General features: G+C 40.8%; 1 protein-coding gene across 1 annotated transcript in view; it reads right to left on the bottom strand.

The window, feature by feature from the left end:
- Positions 1 to 1,826: 1,826 nt before the first annotated feature.
- The window catches only part of LOC311036403 (connector enhancer of kinase suppressor of ras 3-like), a 96,304-nt gene continuing 75,293 nt past the window's right edge, over positions 1,827 to 22,837 (bottom strand). Inside the window, exons 16-25 of the mRNA XM_084045083.1 lie at positions 14,677 to 14,730; positions 14,101 to 14,140; positions 11,248 to 11,417; positions 9,359 to 9,432; positions 8,465 to 8,536; positions 8,249 to 8,313; positions 7,137 to 7,249; positions 6,636 to 7,038; positions 4,525 to 4,715; positions 1,827 to 3,670 (exon numbers count right to left, since the gene is read on the bottom strand). Of these exons, the coding sequence (XP_083901209.1) occupies positions 3,458 to 3,670; positions 4,525 to 4,715; positions 6,636 to 7,038; positions 7,137 to 7,249; positions 8,249 to 8,313; positions 8,465 to 8,536; positions 9,359 to 9,432; positions 11,248 to 11,417; positions 14,101 to 14,140; positions 14,677 to 14,730 (1,395 nt within the window). The 3' untranslated portion in view covers positions 1,827 to 3,457. The remainder of the gene's footprint in view (positions 3,671 to 4,524; positions 4,716 to 6,635; positions 7,039 to 7,136; positions 7,250 to 8,248; positions 8,314 to 8,464; positions 8,537 to 9,358; positions 9,433 to 11,247; positions 11,418 to 14,100; positions 14,141 to 14,676; positions 14,731 to 22,837) is intronic.

Genomic DNA, 22,837 nt, shown 5'->3' with positions numbered 1-22,837 from the left:
TGCATTCAAGGAAATCAAATCCAAATGATACCAAAAGGGTGTCATGTTTCTCCTACACCTTGCAGAGCTACGGGTCTCCAATGATGGTATGGAGAACAAGACACTTTCACACACACTGAAACACACTCACATCTATACTCCATAAATCGATGTACGTTTGTATATAAAACATATATATCATTACATCTGAAACACATATACTTGTACAGTATATATGGCATATACTTCATGTGTATATGCCTTCTGTGTCATATACATACATAAACAAGTTAAACATTTATACATATCTAAACTATCTTCTGAAACTAATTTCACTCAGCATACGGAAAGTACTTCAGTGGAATTTCAGAATAAAAGCTGTCTTTAAAGTATACGCCTCCACAAAAACAAGATGCTCAGACATTTCTTTAAAGAAAATTGATATTTAACAGTCAATAATATCAGTTATTACAAATGATAGCAGCCCTACGATGGTGTATTACAGTCAAAACATTATGGAGATCATAAAATTGCAAATGTACAAGATTAAAACTTAGGGAAAAAATTGACGCCTGGGGTGTTGACCATGGGGCCGCTATTTGACGAGTTGGAAGTGAGAAAGAGTAAGTCAGTTCAACTTCAAACTGAGTGCATGGGTTGCACATGTGCGGTGAATGTTGATACCACCAGATTTTTTGTTTGAGCGTGAGCAGCATGTTCATCAGCAGGAATTGCATCCCGTTTGTGGTGGTTTGGGACAAGGTCAGCTTTCACCCTGGTGCCCAGATATGCCAGTGGTTCAACATCAACCAGCGATTCATGTTGTAAATGTTTGCCCGGCTTCCACCACCATACAGCCCTTTCCTCAACCCTACAGTATAGAAGAGTTTTTTTTTCTCTGCCGTCGTGGAAGGTCTATGACCAAAACTAATGGAACATAACGGGAAGAGTGGGCACCTGCACATTGTGGGCCCCTCAAAAAAAAAAATTGGCTATTTTTTTGCTTTGGAACGGATTATGGTCTGAAATAATGTAAAGTATACATGATTTGAACATTTGACATTTAAGACCTAATATTTCTACAAAACCTGTGGATAGCCAGTCATTATGGGCATAAATAAGTTGAAGGGTACATTTAGGTCTGATGGTGTGCTGTGCATGTTCAAATTGACATTCACACAGCATGATATGTTTGTGTAAATTATGGACCAATCGATTTTAAAGTTGATGACAAAGCAGGGTATGCTTTCAGGGCTTGTGATTGGGTTCTGCTGAGTGAAGACGCAACCCTTCACACCAATAGAACACCAGTTGAGGTTGCACTCACCATTTTTCGCTGGACTACAGTAGAGGATTCACAACGGCTGTAGCATAGAGGTCTGTAGAAACTAATGGGTGACATCACGGCCCTTTCGTCCATAGTTCTTCTTTTTACAGTCTATGGATCCCACCTGAAAGAGCTGGACAAGCTCAGTGGCCTTGTGGTTAGAGTGTCTGCTCGGAGATTCAATCCCCAACCGAGTCACACCAATGACTGTAGAATACGGCACCATGTGCCTCCCTGCTTGCCACTCAGCATCAAGGGTTGGATTGGATGCACAAGTCCATGTTGAATACTAGCGTCATGTCCAGGGGGTGTACTTGCACTTGGACCTATGGGCCACATGGCTCAGGAACCATTGGTTCCCAAGGCTACTTACTGAACCAGCAAACTCTATACTATAGCAATGATTGTGGAATATAGAGCTTCATTTTTTTTTTCTTTTACAAGTCATTTCTTTTTTTTTTTAAACCTAAAAATTTCACTTTAATATAAAATGCAGAGGAAACAGACCATGCCAGCCTAATCTGAGTCAAACATTTATTGTATTAGCATAGACCTGTGGTAATTCACTATGGACATTCCAAATGGGAAGTATCATCATGACATAAATACCATACAGCATCATAAACAAATGCTTCCAGACAACGCTAAGAAACCAAGACGAAAGCCAGCGGTAGTGCATAGCACCAATATACGACAAAAAACTGCTAAAAAACATTGTTCACTAATAATCAAAGAATGCATACTGTACTGTAAAAAGGAGTGTTTTCAGCCATGCATTTGTTTTCACCCCGACACGCTTCATCATTCCAACTCTTAAAAGTGGAGTGAAGCATACAAGTCCACAGAATAGCTGTACAATAAAATAAAAAAAACAACCATAAAATGTGTTCATTTTGTCATACATACAGTCAAATAATACTAATCAGTCACTTCACATTTTACTGTGACCGCCTAATCATAAAATGTGTTTACATTAAACGCTCGCACAGACTTCATATAGAACCGTCCATTTGATAGGTAGCACTTCTTCTCCACTGACATCGTTGACATGTGATCAGAGCAGTGCACGTGCGTACGCATGCTTGTGTGTATACACGTGCACGGCATAAGAAAAGTGTACCACCTTTTTTTTAAGTCCAGAAGATCCATACGCAGTCCAGTGGTTCAGACAAAGTAAAACCAGTCAGTACTTGTTTGAGCCCGACCGATATAGATGTTTGACTTTTTTTGAGGACGTCGGTACTGTTCTGAGTTTTTACCACTTTTTAACCACTCAACCTGACATCCCTATTTTGGCCATGTCATTATAGGTGACAAGTTTTCAAAAATAGCAGATCTAAAAGTTAACGCATCACATCAGTGCCATCACATAATGCATTGTGTGCTTTGAATAGCGGTTAAATAAAATTAATTTCAGTTTATGTCTAATTTTAATATATAAAGAATCTATCAATGATTTGTTCATTTTAAATATAGAACTAAAATAAAATAAATAAAAAGTAAAATTAAATTAAATTAAAAAAGTAATTGAAAAATGACAGTCCCCTCAGGCATTAAAAGGAACAATATCAGTCACCAGAACCAGGGACGTGTATTTTCAATTAATCGAATATGGTTAATGTGGAGTTTTAAATTGAACGGGCTTAAATAGGAGAGGTGTTGTCTGATCAAATGAATATCAAATATCTAAATATTGAACCAAGCAACATAAAACTGTCTGATGTGCACAGACAAAAGTCTGAGTAGATGTGAAAATGAACCCACAGTAAAAGTTAAAGTGAAATATCCCTTCAATGCAGAACATGATTACTTCCTTGTTTAGGAGATGTTACTGTACCAGATTTAGTGTCGCTTGAAAGTGGAGAGGAGGAGGATTATTTTACTTAGAGGACTGAATGTATTCATTTTTTCTTGAGGATTGTATGTTTTTTTTACCAAAAATGTAAGTGTCCAAATAAAGAATTTCTTGTTTATTTCCAGTTACTTGTTTACTTGTTTTAAGTTAAGTGTTCTCAATTAGAAACTTGAATCAAATCTATGTTTTTTAAACGGATTTTGCACTTTTTGACTTAGTAATGGGTCAAAACATCGCTTATCGGAGGTCTAGGATTGTCCTAAATCAGGACGGGCATCGGTCGGGCTCTATAGTCCTTATAAACTGGTCTCCACCACAGGGGCAGCCATGGCTTCTGCTGCTGTTGTGGTGGTGGCTGGCAGCTCCTCTGCTGCCCCCTGCTGGCCATATTTGAAACAGATCTCTTGGTGCAGGGGTGAGTTGGCCTCCTTCCATTCTCTGAACCTGTCTGAGGTCAGTTCTGGATCAGACAGCACCTGCTCCAGGGCCTGCAGGTCCGTCTCCTTAGACTGGCCAAGACGAGAAGAGAGAAGCACAGAAGAGTCAGATTATTATTGATGATGATAAAAGTAAAATCCTACAGAATCCACATGCTTCTTACTGCAGCCATTCCCAACCTGGGTGGGCAGTGAGGATATTTCAAGTGGGCCCCAAGTAATTGGCAAAATACTAAGACTTCATTGATAACATAACATTATTATCAGCGGTCATCACCATGCAGACACCATGCAAAAATGTTTTACCACGGATATACAAAGTGAGTGGACAATAATATTACCAGAAACACATAACAAGCTAGTCCTAAATGTATACTAGTGCAGTGGTCCTCAAAGTGGTTTGAGGGACCTTTGTGGGTTCCTTGAAGGGGGTTCAAATGGACCCTTACAGGTCTGTAACACTGAGAGTGTACAAATGACACCAAATGGTTCTATTTGTACACTCTCAGAGTTATGGGGTCCTTGAACCTGGAACGCATCTGTGTCACTTTAGATTTCTTTGGCTTTTCAAAAATAGCAGATATACAAGCTCATAGCGCGGCACCGAGTGCCGCGCTATGAGCTTGCAGATCTGCTATTTTTGAAAAATCTTGAAAAAAATATTTTTTGATTTTTTTTCCAAAAACTGTTAGGATTTAGATTTTTCGCCTCAGGTCTTAATGGGTTAAAAACGTTTGAGAACCACCGTACTAGTGGGCTCCTAATGCCATAGTGTCTATTCCAATGTACACATTTTAAAAGTATTTCTGCATGAATGAAATCAGTGTCATACATATTCTGAAGAAAACCTGGAGACTGGCATCTAGTAATTGGGTCTTATAATGAACAAATGGACAAGTCTTTTAAGTGATTTAGTGAAACTCTACCTTTAGCGTGCTATTGAGGGTCCTGATGAGGTGCAGTTTGTCGTTGATGGTGTGGTTTTTGCAGCGTTTGATGAAGGAGGCTCTGAAGTCTCTCTTGGTGGAGGGTTTGCGGTCTCCTATGGGCGAGAGGCTGGCCTGCTTCAGATGGTTGTATAACCTCTCCATTTCATCCGAGCAGCTGTCACCGTCTCCTGGAAGAATTGGTGATACAGACACTTATGTAAATTGACTCTATATTAACCCATTAAAGACCTGAGGCCGATTCTACAAATGCCTTCTAAATCGGTAGTTCTCAAACTTTTTCGGGTCAAGGACCGCCCAAAATGATATGGCCGCAGACCCACAAACATTCTTAAGTAAAAATGTTCAATTATAAAAAAAATACATTTTACTTTTATTTATTTGAGATAAAGTGTGTTAATATGACTTATTTTTACAGTGTTACAATTGCCCCCAACCACTGTTACAACTGCCCCCGTCACGGGGGCAGTTGTAACACTGTGACTCATTTCATTCAGATTCATATTTAGTCTTGTCCTTATTAGTGAAAGCTTAAAAATGTTATTATTAATTAGGGCACATATATATGTTTCTTATAGCAAAAGATGACTAGGATATTTCAAGTAGTCTGTGAATTATGAATGCAAATACAAAAAGTGTTACTTTTGTCCCCCGGTCTCCCTATATAGCTAAAATCTAAAATGACAGATTATTTCCCGGATTGAACAGGTTAAAGCAGTGATTTTCAAAGTGGCGCCTCAGGGACTGGACTAGGGCAATGTCATCTGCGTTAGTCGAGGTCTGTGATTGTGATGGGATGTACTCGCTTAGTACTCTGCACCAGCGTGAACTCCAGTGTCTCTGCCTCTGATTGCGAGTCTCAGGGCATGGCCCATCGCCACAATAAACAAGAAGGGGACCAGGGGTATCACCCCGTAGGACGTCTCTCCATCGTGGGTCTGAACCTTGGCACGAGTCTGACTATAGCTTGCCGGGCCGCTATCATCTGCGCCATCTTCTCAGGACCACCATAGACCCGGAGAATAGCCGGGGCCTATGCTGCTCAAAGCAAAGTGGTTTCAGTTGTTTTTCTTTGTTTAATCACTTCCAATTTCACTTGTTTATCCTGTATACTGTATGAGTTCTCTCTCCTGATTAGATTAAACGCTGGATATCCTACCCAAATGTATTGTCTGTTTACTTAAGAGCTGGGAGAGCTGGGAGACCCCTGTTACTGAACAAACACGCTATGACAATGATTGCTATTTGGAATATAGAGCTATTCAACACTTATTTTAATCAAAGATATCACTTACACCCCCCTTAAAAGCCAGCCAACTTTTGTCACACCGAGTGTTGGTCAATCCAGACACTAACTGTTACACAAGAACACAAAAACAGGAAACATGCCGTGTCTTGATGAGAAGTGGAAATGGCACCATGAAAAACGCTAGAAATTCACAATTTTCCCTCATTAGTCAGAGATTTCTCTTGCTCTAAAGCTGCCTCCAAATGTGTGATAATGGTTCTCAAACTTTCCCTAAACAGCCTCAGCCTCTGGCCCCCAGCTATTGTGAAATGGATTTTTAAAACCCTGTGAAAATAGATAAAATGGCCAGCCGATCTACAAGCTCATGATCAAATATTTGTGGTATTGTCAATGACTTTTGATTAGTAGATGTGCCCAAAATAGGGATGCCAACAATATCATGAATTTGATTTGAAATTAAATGTTTTAAAATAATCTCTTTTATGATTCCCTCCCCCACCTCCCCATCCCCTTCATTTTCAATTGGCCCCCCTCATGCCCCCCGCTGCCACACACACACACTTTGAAAACCACTGCAATAACGAGACAGTGTGTGTGTGTGTGTGTGTGTGTGTGTGTGTGTGTGTGTGTGTGTGTGTGTGCGTGTGAATTATACAATTGACTCAACATACTCGGCCGATCGTATTAATCCATTCAATCCGGGAAAGCATCTGTGTCATTTTAGATTTATAAAATATAACTATAACCACTATTTTATACTTTGGCTATTCAAAAATAGCAGATATACAAGCTCATAGTGCGGTCACTGAGTGCCGCGCTATGAGAAACTAAGCGGCCTTACCCTCATTGGTGTCTGAACCCTCCACGTGCGTCTGTCCCTCGGCGGCGGGGGGCTGTTCCCTGGCCTTGGGGGGCTCTGAGGAGGAGGAGGAGGAGGGGTCCTGGGTAGCGGGGGGGCTCTCCTGTAACAGCGCCTGGGTCTCGTCCTCTTCCTCCTGCGGGGGCTGCTGCTGCTGATGATGATGCTGGTGTGTGTGAACCTGCGCCGACACACACACCACCGTCGTTTCCCCACCGCCGCCGGCGGCCGGAGCCGCCTGAGACACCAGGTCCAACCAGGACTGCCGGTGCTTGGCGAGCGAGGAGGCGGAGCTCTGTGACGTCATCGTACTGACGGGCGAGGACAGCGAGCCGTTGGCTTCGCTGGGCAGCGGGGACGTGTACGGCGGAGGGAGAGTGTCCTCCTGAGACAAAGAGGACATATACACATAAAGCTAAATAAAAATCTCACAACTTTAAAAAATGGTGTGCTTAAAGGTTTGGTTCAGCGCCCCCTACTGACCTGGTGGCCACTGTCAGCTAACGCAGCCACGCCCAGTATGGTCTGTTCACAGTATGGTGGGGGCGCGTCGGTGGTCTCACCATCCTCATGGTCACTGGCTTCACTGTAACACTCTGAACACACACACACACACACACACACACACACACACACACACACACACACACACACACACACACACACACACACACACACACACACACACACACACACACACACACACACACACACACACACACAATATGACATCAATCAAGCAGAACTGAACCTTTGTCTCCTGACTCACTCCTGTCTGTCTGTCTGTCTGTCTGTCTGTTGCACGCACGCACACAGAACTGAAAAATCCCTGGAAAGGACTGTAGCTAATTTAAGATTAAGATGTATTTGGCTGTGGATCCCTATTCAAAAGGATTTCGTGACAGGGACCCACGTAAGAGAAGATTTGTCGACATTACAACATTATTGTCAACATCAGTGTTGTGGGCTTAAATGTGTCTGTTCCTCATTTAGCCTAATCTCTCTCTGCTTCTCCTCAAAGGAACTTTCTGTTTGGTTTCAGTTTCATCCCAGCTGATGGCTACTCAAATGGTCGTGACGACACAGAGGGGGGCTGTTAGGGGTTAAGTGCCTTGCTCAGGGACATGTAGACACTGGGGGTTCCGGGAGGGAAACCGGTGACGGTGACCTTCTGATTACCAGAAGGCCTCTCTACTCACTAAGCTACAGTCGCCTCTAAAAGTTGAGCAACTTTGTCACCTTATACAACTGACAGCACTGACTTCCATGCTTCATACTGCATTTATATATAATTTAGATATTCCTTCATTTGGTTTATTTTGTGTCAACCTTGGAGCCTTTAACGGACCTAATCTATTTGATTATTTATTTTTCTAATTGCCGATTTTTGCTATTTTTGTGCAACACAGATGTATGGTGAAGCATTAAATAAAAAAATGTTTAATTGATTATTAAAAACATCTATAATTTTTTTTTATTTTTTTTTTACAAAAAACACACTTTATGATTATCTGATAAAATGTAAAACATAATCGATAGGATATATCGCTAAGAAAATAAGTGATAGCTGCAGACCTATACGTAACAGTACTTACCAGCAACAGCGTTCCTGTCTGAAGACTCATACTGGATGGAGGCCAGTCCAAGCTTATTCAACCAACTACAACCAAAACGGAAACATTCAATTAATTCATCATTCATGCATCATCACAGAATTATGACTTATGAGTGAGCGATGGTTAATTATTTTTGCTCGTTTTCTATCATGCTTTTAACTTCAGAACCCCCAGCGTTGGAGTCATGTGACTTACACATTCATGTCCTCGTGGCTCTCTGCTGCAAAGTAGAACATCATGACTTGTGGGTGGCAGGCTTTGATCGCACTGCAGAGGAGGACAGACAAAGGGTTAAAACCAGCGTTGCCAGATCTTGCGAGAGAGCACAAATTCCCAAGCACAAATTGTTTTCAGATGGGGGTCCATGGACAACTACATATTAATTTGGGGGTCATTGACAACATGAAAATGTTTGAGAACCACTGGTTTACACAACATCAGGAAGCAAGCCCGAATAAGCAACTACCAAGCCAAAAAAACACAGCCACCAATATTTACAAGCAACTTCACAGAAAAACAAGCCCAAAGTCGCTTATAATAAGCGGACATGGCAAATGCTGGTTAAAACCACTTAATCCCTATATTCTTATTTGCCCAGGGTCCCCCAGGGCTCTATAGCAGGTCCACTCCCTTGGTACCCTCAACAAATCAAAATATGTTTGCCAAAAATAACAAGCTCACGACGCGTTGCGAGCTTGCTGATCTGCTATTTTCACTCCACGTTCGCCCCCAGCATAAGCACGCTAAGGTTCATGTGGTTAAATCAAGAGTAGAGACCACAGGTGACAGTTGGAGAGGTTTAATGAACATGTCATGTTCACAGGAAGTTACAAATGTCTGAGCAAATCTTTCCTGTCACTGTGTCTGCAGTTCAAAATGACAATGATTTATTTCTAATTCAAACAAGTGGCTATTTATGTAATGACGGATAATTCACAACTTGAGAATAGTGCTCATTATTATTATTATTACCTATGCTGCTGCATTGTCTGAAGGCAGCCGAACAAAACTAAGTTTTACTCTTATGTACCTGTACACGAGATGCAACAATAATGCACAACCTTGAACCCAGTGAGAAAGGGAGCTTACTATTTCTTTTTGCACTCGATGGCCCGGTCGATCATGAAGTCCGTGAGGTTGATGAAGCCCTCGGCTTTTTCCGACTGAAATACACAGATTGAACAACTGTCAGCTCTAAAGAACACCTTCTAAATCTTGCGGACCATCATTTAGATTGCAGTACAATTACAGATCATCGCTTTCCATTTGGTTTAGTTTCGTTTTTTGTTTTACAAGTGCAGGTAGTTTTAGTTTTAGAAATGGACTAGTTTCAGTTTAGTTTTTAATTAGTTTGAGTTTTTAAGGTATGAGGAAAAGCCTCGACTTATAGAATCTGAAAAGGGTAGGATGAAAAAAAAGTGTGATATTAGATGATTTTACATGCCATTTTAGGTCATTTTAGTTTGTTAGTTTTGCGTTGTTCATTTTAGTTTTTATTTATTATTTCTTTCCAGTTCAGTTTTTATTTTAGTTTCAGTTAAAGGTAGGGTAAATGATCATTTTAAAAGTTTAGCTCTATATTCTGATAGTACATTTTCGATTGCTATAGAGTGTTTGTTTAGTAACCGGAGTCTCCCCATCTCTCCAGCTCTTTAATAAACAGAAAATACATTTTCAGGTGTATTTCAAGTGGCAAACTTTCAGCCAATCAGGAGATTGGCTGAGATTAGCTTCATTTTTATAGTGTCCCTGTTCCAATTTTGTCTGCTCATTTCATGTCATCACTTCCAATTTCACTTGTTTAATCTGTATCCTGTCAGAGTTCTCTATCCTGATTGGATGAAATTGGTATCCCGACCTGAAAATGCATTTGCTGTTTAATAAAGAGCTGGAGCGAAATGGTCTGGAGACTCCTGTTACTGAACAGACACTCTGTAGCAAGTACTATCAGAGTATAGAGCTATTTAACACTTGTTTAAATCAAAGACAATCACTTATTTTTTCCACTTTTAGTTTTAGTCTTAGTTAACTATAATAACCCTGGTTAACATGCAGCAGGTCTGGGTCATCATCTTCACGTCATCGTACCAGTAAATCACATTAGTTGCGCTTGTATCACAAAGTGACAGGCCATTAGTGACGCCAACAGATCCAGGAAATGCAGGAAATTGACAGGGCAAGTTCCCTACACTTGACACGCACATATCTAGAAGCTGTGGTAATGACATGTATGACTCATTGAGTAGACTTCACACCTCACCCGCATCAGCTCTTTCGTTATATGAAATACTGTGCACAGAATTGAATCATACAGTGGTTTTTGCCTTGTTTGGAAATGTTGTGAGTATATAGAAATTAACTGAAATAAAAGAATATTAGGTTTCTGTCGGGTGGAAACCTCAAGACCAAAACTATTACTTTTCGAGATTCAAGTTCAAAAATAGCAAAAATAGCAGATCCGCAAGCTCGAAACAAGGCGCGTTGTGGATCTGCTACTTTGGATGCTTTTTGTGTGACGCTGTAGAATGATCAAGCAATGACATACACTATTAAACAGTGGTGTAAAGTAAGCCCCTATTTTATACCTAGGCTATTTAAAAATAGCCGATCTACAAGCTCACAACGCGTCGCATCGCGACGCGTTGTGAGCTTGTAGATCTGCTATTTTCAAACATTTTAGTATTTTTACTTTTGGTACTTTAATTTTGATACCAATACCTGTGTACTTTACTCAAGTAAATGTTGAATTCCGAACTTGCAGTATTGATACTTTTACTTAAGTAAAACATTTCAGTACTTTTTCCACCACTGCTATTCATTTTTTTTTAAATAAACATTTCATCACATTTAACCAATGGGGTCAGAAATTCTGCCCAACATCTGACAAAGCTCAGCCTCTTGCGATGCTAACACTATACAAATTTGACCTTTCCGTCTATGTACCGAATGTTAAGCGGACCGAGTCAAAGGGAACTGACCATGTGGTTGGTGTACCAGTAGAGAGACTGCTTCTTCAGGACAAACCAGTACTTCTTCCATTTGATGCCCAGGAAGCCTTTGCCCTCTTTCTTCCTGTACAGCCAGCCCTGGTGGTCCGGGTGGCCCAGCTCTTTCACTGAGACCCTCCTTCTGCTCATCGTTACATTGCCTGGACACACACACACACACAAACGCACACATGAGTAAACAGCCTCATACTGAACAATGTAGACAGATGATAAGGGATTTGCCTGAGGTCAATGTAGAATGTTGGTTGTTAGAAGAAATGTTGTTAGAAAAAGACCTGAGGCCCATTCTACAAATGCCTTCAAAATCAGTAGTTCTCACTTTTTGAAAAATGTTAACAAAATAGCAGCTGTGCAAGCTCGCAGTGCACGCTGCGAGCTTGAACATTTGCTATTTTAACGCAAAAATCTAAAATGACACAGATTCTTTCCCGGTTTTAATGGGTTAAGTGACATAAAACACATGTAAATATTCCTTATACTAACAGCCCAGAATACAGACTAAGAGAACACAATCCAAAGAGAATGCACTGACCATTAAGGACGGTGACCAATGTATAAAACAATAAAAATAAAACAACCAAGATGCACACTGCAAGGTGAACAGTTTGTGCATGGACCGCATCATTGCAACATCGGCTGAAGACCCGTGTTGCAAATCATTAACTCTCTCTGCCCTCAGTTTCCTGTAAACTATGTTGGCTAGAGCAAAAACTGACTACAAAAGTAGAACAAAACAAAGAAAAAAAACAAGTATGGATAGGCCGGGCACTATTAATAATGTAAACTTGGAAACTTGTAATTCCACAATAGCATGATAAGTTTCCACATATGCAGTAGGTGTCGTACGAGTATGTGTTATTTTTAGCCTTGATTTGCGTAGGATGTGAAACTTGCAACTACTACGTAACTGCCCTAACACTGAAACTGTTTCGTTGCATTAGTGAAATTAGTGAATCAGACTGCTGACACGTTCGTCAGATGGGGAGGTTCCTCTCAAGAAAAGCATTAACCATTATTTACAGCCATAAATGTTTGCTCTCATCAAGACTTTTTTTCACATGAATGAAATACGAGCACATGAGTTTAGATTGCGTGATGGTTAAGTCTGTAGAGCTGCTACTCTGAGAGGCTGCAGAGGCCTTGCAGCATGGGTTATGTTAGCCTGGTAAACCATCCTAGTCGTGGAATTCACATTTATCACCCGCCTCAATGAGAGGACTGATATATTGCATTTTCCTCACATGCTCCCATGCGTCCTTTACGTTGGCATGGGCGTGTTAAGCAATACATCCACAAGAGGGCACTTCAGAGTCAAAGGTTTACTGATAAGAAATAATTAATTAATTACACCTCTCCTTTAAAAAGTCTTTGTCATTGTCTTGCTTCAACTTTCCTGGGGCTACCCTAACGATATCTGATGGTGGCCAACTGCTCCGTTTTGTGCATAGCTGTAAGCTTTCAGAGAATGTGCACAAACACAGAGAAAATGCACTCACAGTAACAGACAGAAGGCTCCGTCCGTATCCGTATGTAAATGCCATAGACCTTGACTATAATAAACAGTGAAAGCCTGCATAAATAAGAATTTCACCTTCATCTCACTTTCACCTTGTATTTGTGTTGTGACAATAAACCCTGATTGACTGACTGACTGACTATTGCAAATGGCATTTTCCATTTGGTTTAGTTTCGTTTTTTGTTTTACAAGTGCATAAGTCATTTTAGTTTTAGAAATGGACTAGTTTCAGTTTAGTTTTTATTTAGTTTGAGTTTTTAAGGTATGAGGAAAAGCCTCGACTTATAGAATCTGACAAGGGTAGGATGAAAAAAATATATATTAGATGATTTTACATGCCATTTTAGGTCATTTTAGTTTGTTAGTTTTGCGTTGTTCATTTTATAAGAAATAAGAATTTCACCTTCATCTCACTTTCACCTTGTATTTGTGTTGTGACAATAAAACCTGATTGACTTGACTGACTGACTATTGCAAATGGCATTTTCATTTGGTTAGACGATTTCCATATTCATTTAAATTTTCACTTAAATGTTGCTTGTATAAATTGTAAATGAGGTGACGTTGTTTTTCAATCAAATTTGAATTAACATTGGAATATTCTCCACTGTATAGCGGGGTACGACTTTGAAAATGAAATGTCAAATAGTGTTTCCATACAAATTTGAATATGGTCATAGAACGCCCATACGAATATGTGAAAATGCAAATGGCCTTATTGCATTTTAATTGGAGTATTAATTCATATAACACATACAGTATACGGTATGTGGAAAATTATAATGCCATCGTTGAATTACATTTTCAACTGTCATTTTCAAATGTACACAAGAACTATAAAACAACAACACCAACAACAACACGATCAATGTAAAGCGCTTTGGATAAAAGCGCTATATAAAATGCACCATTTAACACCCTGAAATACAGGAACTTCTGAGAGGGAAAATGATGCCTACTGACCAGACCAGAAGTTCAGCCCTACCTCTTTCACACAACAAAAATAGACCTCAAAAACAGACCTCCACCAAGGTCAGTGGCAAAAATCACAGACTCCTGATACTTATACATGTGAACACTACATACATGGCAGTGCACAGAGACATCACATAAACCAGAAATATAAGTGACCAGTTAACTGTGCATTCTCTAGTAAAGACCGACCTCTCTGCCAGATGCAATGCACACCAATTACCATGTCACTTCACACACGCCCAACAGTGGGTACAAATTACAGTCGAGGGCACACAGAGAGACACAGACAGCTAAATGGCATGACCCGAGTCACGACGGCGGTAACAACTTACCTCCTCGACTCTTCTTCTTAGACTTTTGCCTCAGTGACACCTTTGAGAAGAACAAGAAACAAGGGTGTCAGAGTAGATACAGGAGACAGCAGAAGACAAACGGCTCATCTCACACCACAGCCGAATACTCGATGTGGAACATCCTGTTTCTCACAGCAAGTGTCACATGCATTCTCTCTGCTCTGCGCTCTCTCTCTCTTTCTGTGCACTTACACGCATACCCACACACACACACACAACCTCATCAACCACTTCACTTTCAGTGCTTCCTTCAGTATCTCTCTATTTTTTCGTTCTCCCTACCCTCAATGTCTCTCTTTTTTGCCCTATGTGTACTTACAATATTTTGTGAAACCAAATTAGACACTAGCCAGTTAGCGCACTAGTGGTGTTTTACAGCCCTCTTGTTACAATACATGTTCACCATAAAATAGCAGAAGCAGAAGTTACTAATTATAAACAGGAGGAGGAGGATTTGTGACAGTGTTTCATTTGGTAGCTAACTAAATAAAGTTCTGCCCCTATCAAAGTGTCCAATTTCAACTCCCCCGTAATGAATAAAAAAGGTTGTCTTACCGGATTGTAATCATCTGCGGCCATGGAGGAGGACAGAGATATGGGGAATGCAGCCTGTTAGAAGATATAATACATCCATAAATGAACAAGTTGGTGGTGATGATGATGATGCTACGGGGCCCAGCCACACGCCGGCATTAACCCCGAAACGTTCTGCACCCAGCATGCTGGGAGGGAAGTGATGTCACATTTGCGTAGTGAGGACTGTGACATCACTGTTCTTTTCCACTTCATAGCACAACTTTATCCAAAACAATTCCCAACAATGTCAAATTTCAACAACATCACACACATGCTTTGAGAGAACGAAAGAAGAAACGGCATCCAAACAGACTGGCTCCTACAAAGGAATGATGATGATAGTGTATATATGTGTGTTCAGGAGATAAATGTTGATCCCTGTGATGGATCTATTACTCACAAGTCCCGTGCCTAAAGGCTGCTGTCAGCAGTTTTGTTTTAACCCATTGAGGCCTGAGGTTCCGATTCTGCAAAATGTCTTCTAAATCCTGACGTTTTTCTGAAAAACGTATGTTTCTATATCAGTGGTTTTCAAACTTTTTCATGTCAAGGACCCCCAAAAATGATATGTATTTGGTCGCTGACCCCCATCTAAAATATTTTGTTCCAGGGACCCTCAGAAGCAAAGATTTGAGTTAATGTTTGCTTTAAAAGAATATATATATAGTCAAAGATTTGCACACATTTTCACGATTTTTCAAAAATAGCAGATCTACAAGCTCGTAGGCTTGTATATCTGCTATTTTTGAATAGCCAAAGTGTAAAATAATGCTTTTTAGCTCTAAAGATATCTATCTAAAGATATTTGGCAACCAGAGAAAGTACAATATTTTTCTGAAACTTGTGCCAATGTATTATGACTTCAACACAAATATGTATTTATTTTATTTTTAAAAATGAAACATGAAACTAAGCTTTTAATTGTTTCTAAATGATGGTGTGACGTCAGTGACATTGAGAAATACCAACTTCCCCTCCCTGCATTATCCAAGTTCCTGATTTCTAAAGACACAAAACCATACGATAGTATCAGACACGCTTAACAAAATATCAAACCATTAACCGCAGTCAACAATCCTGTCATAAAACACTCCTGCGTAACTGCATTCACATGAAACATTTTGATCACCATTTACTCAAGAGTTAAACAAACTAATCGATGTATCCAATTCTAACAAATCATACATTTTTATAAAAATATCAAGTTGCCGGATATTTTTAGTCTTAGTGCATGACAGTGTTGTACGACAAAGTATAAAATAGGGCTTAAATGGCTGATCAGACTAATCGATTTAGTTTAGATTATAAAAAAATAAACAAATATTCAAAAAACAACGCTTCAAGATAATTTGATTTATCGAAAAAGTAATCGATGGAATAATCACCCACGAAAATAATCGATAATTGCACCCCAGAACAACAAAATTCCAGACTATCCATCTCACCAAGATCCTATATATCGTCTCTGTCGGGTGGAAACCTCATATGTCCAAAACTGTTCAAATTAAAAAATAGCAGATCTACAAGCTACGTGCCACGTTTCGAGCTTGCAGATCTGCTATTTTTGATTTTTTTGAATACGGAGATAAGAGGTTTCTGTCAGCAACGATATCTCAGATTGAACCTTGTCAGCCCAAAGTGAACGCTTTAACAACCAGAGCCCTGTCTGAGAGTCATGGGCAGTAGCTCGCAGGTGGTGAACCCGCATAACCACAGGGGTTATGTGAGCCAGTTCAAGCCCTCCTCCAGCTGTTCATGTTCAGTCATCCACCACCATTTAAATCTTATACAACCCACACAAGAACCCATGAACAAAAGGAAGTAGCTTGTTTATCCATACCTGTTTTCTCTCAAGACAATAATAGTTCCACAGTGCTTCAGTCAGTGGAATAATCTCATCACGGCTCAAATAATTCTACAAACCAGTGACAACAGCTACTATTATCTACACACAGCTCTCTCTCTCTCTCTCTCTCTCTCATTCTAAGAATTACTCAACCACAGCAGCATTATGGTTTCCGGGCTGTCAACCGGTGACTGTTCCAGAGTTACTGTGTTGACTGGGTGGTGGACTGGACACCATACCACAACACAGCAGGGGGTGATGGAGTAAGTGGGTGTTAGAAAGCATGTATTGCTGCTTGTGAACAAAGAGTACAAGCTCTCTGCTAATGACATGTGAAATAGTAGGCTACTGTGCCACCATGTCACAATGGTGTCACAATGTGTCAAACGTTATTTTCTATTGGTCTACTTGTGTGGACATTAGCCACTTAAACCCTATATGGTTGACCGGAGTCCCTCAGGGCTTTATACTAGTGTCTTTTCTGTTTGCTGTTATTGTGCTGCAACACGTGAGCCTGTCGATCTGCTATTTTCTGCGAAAGCTTTCCCCACAATACGGATGCTGGGGTTTAAGTGGTTAACATTGAGGGAATTTATAAATACTTTTTTTTATTTTTTTTTTTTTACAGTTTATTGACGCTAACCCCAAAGTCTGAGTTAAAAAAAAGTTGTCATGGTGTCACCTAAAATATCAGATGTGCAAGCTCACAATGCGTTGCAGCATGTTGCAATGTGAGCTTGTAGATCAACTAAATAAAACCTAACACCAAACTGAATCTTTTCCTAATTGTAAGCTTTAACTCCACAAATCTGTTTTAACCACAAAACAACCCTGCTTGTGAGGAACAGGACATTTTCCTCACAATGTATGTCTATTTCTCAAATTCTACTATAGAATAGGGACATTTGGTCTCACACACACACACACACACACACACACACACACACACACACACACACACACACACTTTGAAGGACATTTTCTCTCTTTCATATGATGTCTTGCTGCTTTAACAGTGTCTTGCTGCTTCATAAAGTGTTATGTTATGCTATGATTATGTCTGATGTGCAACCTAGAATATTTCACTGTCAATTAGTGATACTATGTAAACAAAATGTAAACAAAAACATCAGTGGAGAGATTCAGTCAGTGGAGAACTCAGCTCTTGTTGGATCAATATAAAACCAGACAAGATACAGTTGTTTTTAACCTTGACATAGGGGAAGAAATTCACAGTTTGGCTATAATTATGTTTGGTGTTTGGCTCGCATTGGGATTGGGGTGGTTTGATAAATAACACTAAAATGTATAATTAATAGACCTTAAAGCAAATTCTTCCATAATAATAATGTATCAGTAACGGGTGAATGAATCTACGACAGGCCTACCTGCCACCACGATCTTAACAACAGTAGTTGGCCTCTAATGTTCTGCCGGAGATCTGACAGAACCTCGACGAACATCTCCACTCTGAGGAGCAATGAAGCCCAATCAGGACATTTCTTCTGCTGCAGCTGTCGTGTTTCTAGTAGCCATCGATCACACGACGGTAATCTGTCATGCCCGTCATGGATTAACTTCAACCTGGCGTTTGCACTTTCTCCCCTTTTGGCCCGTACATCTACATAAACGTTCAGATTTCAAATATAAAGTGCTTACCCCATGACCACGGGTGTTATAATCATGTACGGGTCCTCAGAAGTACCCATATCTTCCGTATTGTTCAATAAAAAGCATTTTAATTCGATCAGTGGCCATTTTCTCATAGAGTTATAATGTATCAGAGTGCAATACACCTACCAACCGATAGGGCCACGTAGTTGAAAGTATGGGGGGGGAAAAAACGGAGAAAATGGCCACCAATCGGATTAAAATGATTTTTATTGAACAATACGGAACATTCGGTTACTTCTGAGAACCCGGACATAATTGGAACATTTGTGGCCATAGAGTAAACACTTTATGTTTGAAATCTGAACATTTATGTAGATGTACATAATGTAAATGGAGAAAGTGCAAAAAACTGGTTTAAGTTCATCCAATGACAGTCATGTTTTCAGGGCTATGGTGTTTCATGGTCTGAGGTCCTTCATGGGCAGCTCTGGCTGATTATTCGAATAATAAATAAATGTATTCGATCGTCCATTTCCTTACACCCCCACGTCCAAGAACATCATTTATTCTATTGCATTTTGTATTGACATTTAAAGTTACTGTAGTTTAGTCTGAAGTTGCAATGGTCACATATACCCACTAGGGGGCCACCTATACTATTCAATGTGTAACAGCAGCTTGCTGCCTGTCAAACTCAAGAGGATTTGATTGTTGGCTTAATTGGCATCGACACTTTAGACAAGTGAAACGACTTGGACGTTAGAAAGACTTATCTTGTATTGTTATGTGATGTGGCGTGTCCTCTACCTTTTTTGTCTAATACATATTGAAACAGAAAAACTTACATACCTTTTTCCATAGCAGCCATATTGACATGACATATGTAGACACAGGTGTTACCAATGATAAGCTACTCCATTAAATGCAGGCAGCAGTCTTTCCAGTTCAACATCCAGCAGAACCCTGACTGACTGTTTGACCTGAATGGAATGCAACCTTAAAGGAGAATTCCGTTCATTTTAAGTGTTATGTTTGATGTGCGTCAAATCACTTACCAACGTAGAAATGAAAATCGCGTGACTCCACAGATCCCCCTATCGACCCCCACCGTTGGCATGATAGTAGGATGCTGGATAGCCCAAATTCGCCTATTTTAACAAATGCAAAGTCTGTTTTTTTGCTTCTAGTACCCATTGTTGAGTCCCATGATAATGTAACAGGCGCTAAAACTCCGAGAAGCTAACGGCTAATAACAGAACGAGCTAATGCTGGTTGCCGGTTTCTCTCCCGACCTGGCAACCTGGGGCTGCCATGCAGAGAGATAAGCAGCCCCAGCATTAGCTCGTTCTGTTATTAGCCGTTAGCTTCTCGGAGTTTTAGCGCCTGTTACATTATCATGGGACTCAACAATGAGTACTAGAAGCAAAAAAACAGACTTTGCATTTGTTAAAATAGGCGAATTTGGGCTATCCAGCATCCTACTATCATGCCAACGGTGGGGGTCGATAGGGGGATCTGTGGAGTCACGCGATTTTCATTTCTACGTTGGTAAGTGATTTGACGCACATCAAACATAACACTTAAAATGAACGGAATTCTCCTTTAACCTTAATTACTATCATTGATAAGAGTCCTGTAGTTTGTCCTACAATTTCATGTCAGTATGGCTGCCATTAGGTCAATTTAACTTTATGGAGGTTATATTTATTTCTCATTTCAGATTCCAGAGTGGTTCCTCTGGGGGCAGTGGTTCTCAATGTGGGGTCTGGGGACCCCCAGGGGTCCTTTAGGGAGTTCCAGGGGGTTCCCATCTAAATGTTTAATAGTTACCAGGATTTTACAGTGTAGATTGGGTAAGAGAGAAATAATTGTAGGCCTATTGTAATGCTGGTGCAATGTTCTTCCTATGCCTCATATGATTTCATTATTTAGCTGTCAGTCATGCTGATATAGTTATTGTTACAGCATACTGTAAGTGATTCTCTGATATTTGTGACATAATCTCCCCTTGCTACCAGAATTACATGTATGTGTGGGGGCGGTACATGTCTCTGGCTGGAGATGTAGTTGTTCCGGCTGTTACTGTGACGCTCACTGGCTTTGGTGTGGACCTACGTTCCTCTGCACCGGAGCTAGAGCGTTTACAAAGTGTGTACTATTACTTGTTATCCTGACAGTAAACGAAGAGAAACGTTATATTCCTCATCCTGAGTAATTCCGTCCTCCTGCACGTAGACACTAAATCAAGGGTCTTCGACAGGGGGTCCGGGACCCCTAGGGGGTCCTCAGAGTTACTACAGGGGGGCCGCCAAATCTTTGAGTGATAGGATTTTTTATTTTACCTTAACCACCTGAACCCTGGCATCCATTTTCTGGGGAGAACTTTAGCCAAAAATATCCGATCTACAAGCTCACAACGCCTCTGTGAGCTTGCAGATCGAGATTGAGGCGTAAGAGGTAAAAAAGAGCAGACCACATAAACAAAAAATGTTGAATCTGAAACACAATTTTATACGATATAGAGGGGGTCCCTGCTTCATCTCTCTCTCAGCTAGGGGGTCCTCCTTGGGCTGAAAACGTTGAAGACCCCTGCACTAAATGTACCCTTTGTTGACGTATCACAACAGTATCAAGTGGGGGTCTGTGTCCTAATAATAATGCATATCAAACTGGGGGTCTTTGAAATAATAAGAGGTTGAGAATCTCTGCTTTTGGGTAAAGAGTGTGTAGCAGCCCATCAGCACCCTTCATTCTCTGTGGGGAGCCAGTCGGGTGTGTATAGCCATAACATTGGCACAGCCATGCCCTGTTTGTGGATGGAAGGAGATCCATCTCTGCAGGCGGATCGGATGTGGTGCCGGTGGTCGGCTTTGCCTGTCAGCCCGTCTAAGGTTGGAACCCGTGGTTCAACCAGCCAGTACACCACATTCCTGACTTCTGCACTGCTATAGTTTTTACACTCTTTAACAGGCGGTCCCTCTTTCACTGTTTTCACACAAACACAAAAACGCTGTCTTCAGTGATTACTGATTATGACTAGCACCTTCTCCCTGTCATTTAGCTGCACTCACGCACGCACACACACAACAGCTTCCGTTATTATGTCCCCTCTGATTTCCTCACTCTCTTGTAGGGTTGTCCGATATTGGCTTTTTTACCGATAACCGATATACCGATATTGTCCAACTCTTAATTACCGATACCGATATCAACCGATACCGATATATGCGGGGATTATTGTGATTAGGGTAAGCTCAAATTTCATATCACACACACCATATACAGTAAAAACTCCTGTAACTTATTTATAAAGCAAAAAAAAAAAAAAAAAAAAAAAAATTTTTTTTTTTTTTAAAAAACCGATACCGATATTTTCCCGATATCAATTTTTATGCTAATATCGGCCGATAATATCGGGAGGCCGATAAAATCGGACATCCCTACTCTCTTGAGTAACCTCTCCCTCGCCACTCCCTCAAAATTCCTACAAACCTGATCCATTAGCATCGTTAGCATGTGAAATGTAGACATTATTGTAGTATGTCTGTGATAAAAAAAAAAATCACTGTCTGTCCGTGATCATAAAAAAAAATATTTCAGAGGGGTGTTTTGGGTACATGAAAAGGGGACAGTTGTAGAGGGGGGGGGGGAGTGATGTCAAAAGGCCTGATGGGTTCACGGGAGTGCGGATTGGTCACGGCGCTGAGGGGCTCAAATCCCCCCATCACCATCCATGCTGGGAATTGTCACGGCACTTAGCTAATATCCCCCCGAGACTTGTACTGCCATGTGAGTGTGTGAGAATATGTGAGAGAGAGAGAGAGAATGCATGCATGTGTGTGTGTGTGTGTGTGTGTGTGTGTGTATGTGTGTGTGTGTGAGGGGGGGGAGTTGTCACAGAGTGGTCATTCTTCATTGGGGCAGTCTCACGCTGTGTAAAGGAGGGGGTGGAGAAGGTATCGGGTTTTACCCTGCTCACTCTACTGGGTCTAAAGGGAGATTGGCACTGGCCCCCTGCCCACAGTAAGATCCTGTTTGGGGTAATTGCCTGGTTGCCCTGCTGGCGCTGCCTGGACACTGCTGGGCACCACCCCAGCCAGTTGAGGTCCTGCTATAATAAAGCATGACTACATACTGTATATACTGTACTGTATATATCGTCTCTGTCTGGTGGAAACCTCATATGTTCGAAACCGTTACTTTTCAGGATTCAAATTCAAAAGGTGGAAACAAGCTTGTGGATCAGCTACTTTTGAGTGATGCTGTTATGTAGTATGATTAAGTAGGGCGTTCATTTACGAAAAAAATACACAAAAAGTTAGAATATGGAGATAGAAGGTTTCTGCCCGACAGCGACGATAAATATATACTGTACGGCTTCTGAGGGACTGTACGTCTTTGAGTGCTGGGTGTATGGTGGTTGCTACAACAGAGCTATGGAGCTCTGTTGAGCTACGGAGCTGCAGAAGTACGTAAGCAGTGATGACACATATTTACTGCAGGTGCTCAGTCCACCCACCCACCCACCCATCCATCCACCCACCCATCCATCCACCCACCCACCCATCCACCCACCCATCCATCCATCCACTCATCCATCCATCTGTCCATCAAATGTTGACAGAAGGTTCAAGGTTTTCTTGTTTGTCACAATAACAAGACCATCAAAGACGATACACT

The sequence above is a fragment of the Gymnoscopelus microlampas genome (genome assembly GCF_963454915.1).
Source record: "Gymnoscopelus microlampas genome assembly, chromosome: 20".
Classification (NCBI taxonomy): Eukaryota; Metazoa; Chordata; class Actinopteri; order Myctophiformes; family Myctophidae; genus Gymnoscopelus; species Gymnoscopelus microlampas.
This window is presented reverse-complemented; position numbering and strand designations above follow the sequence as displayed.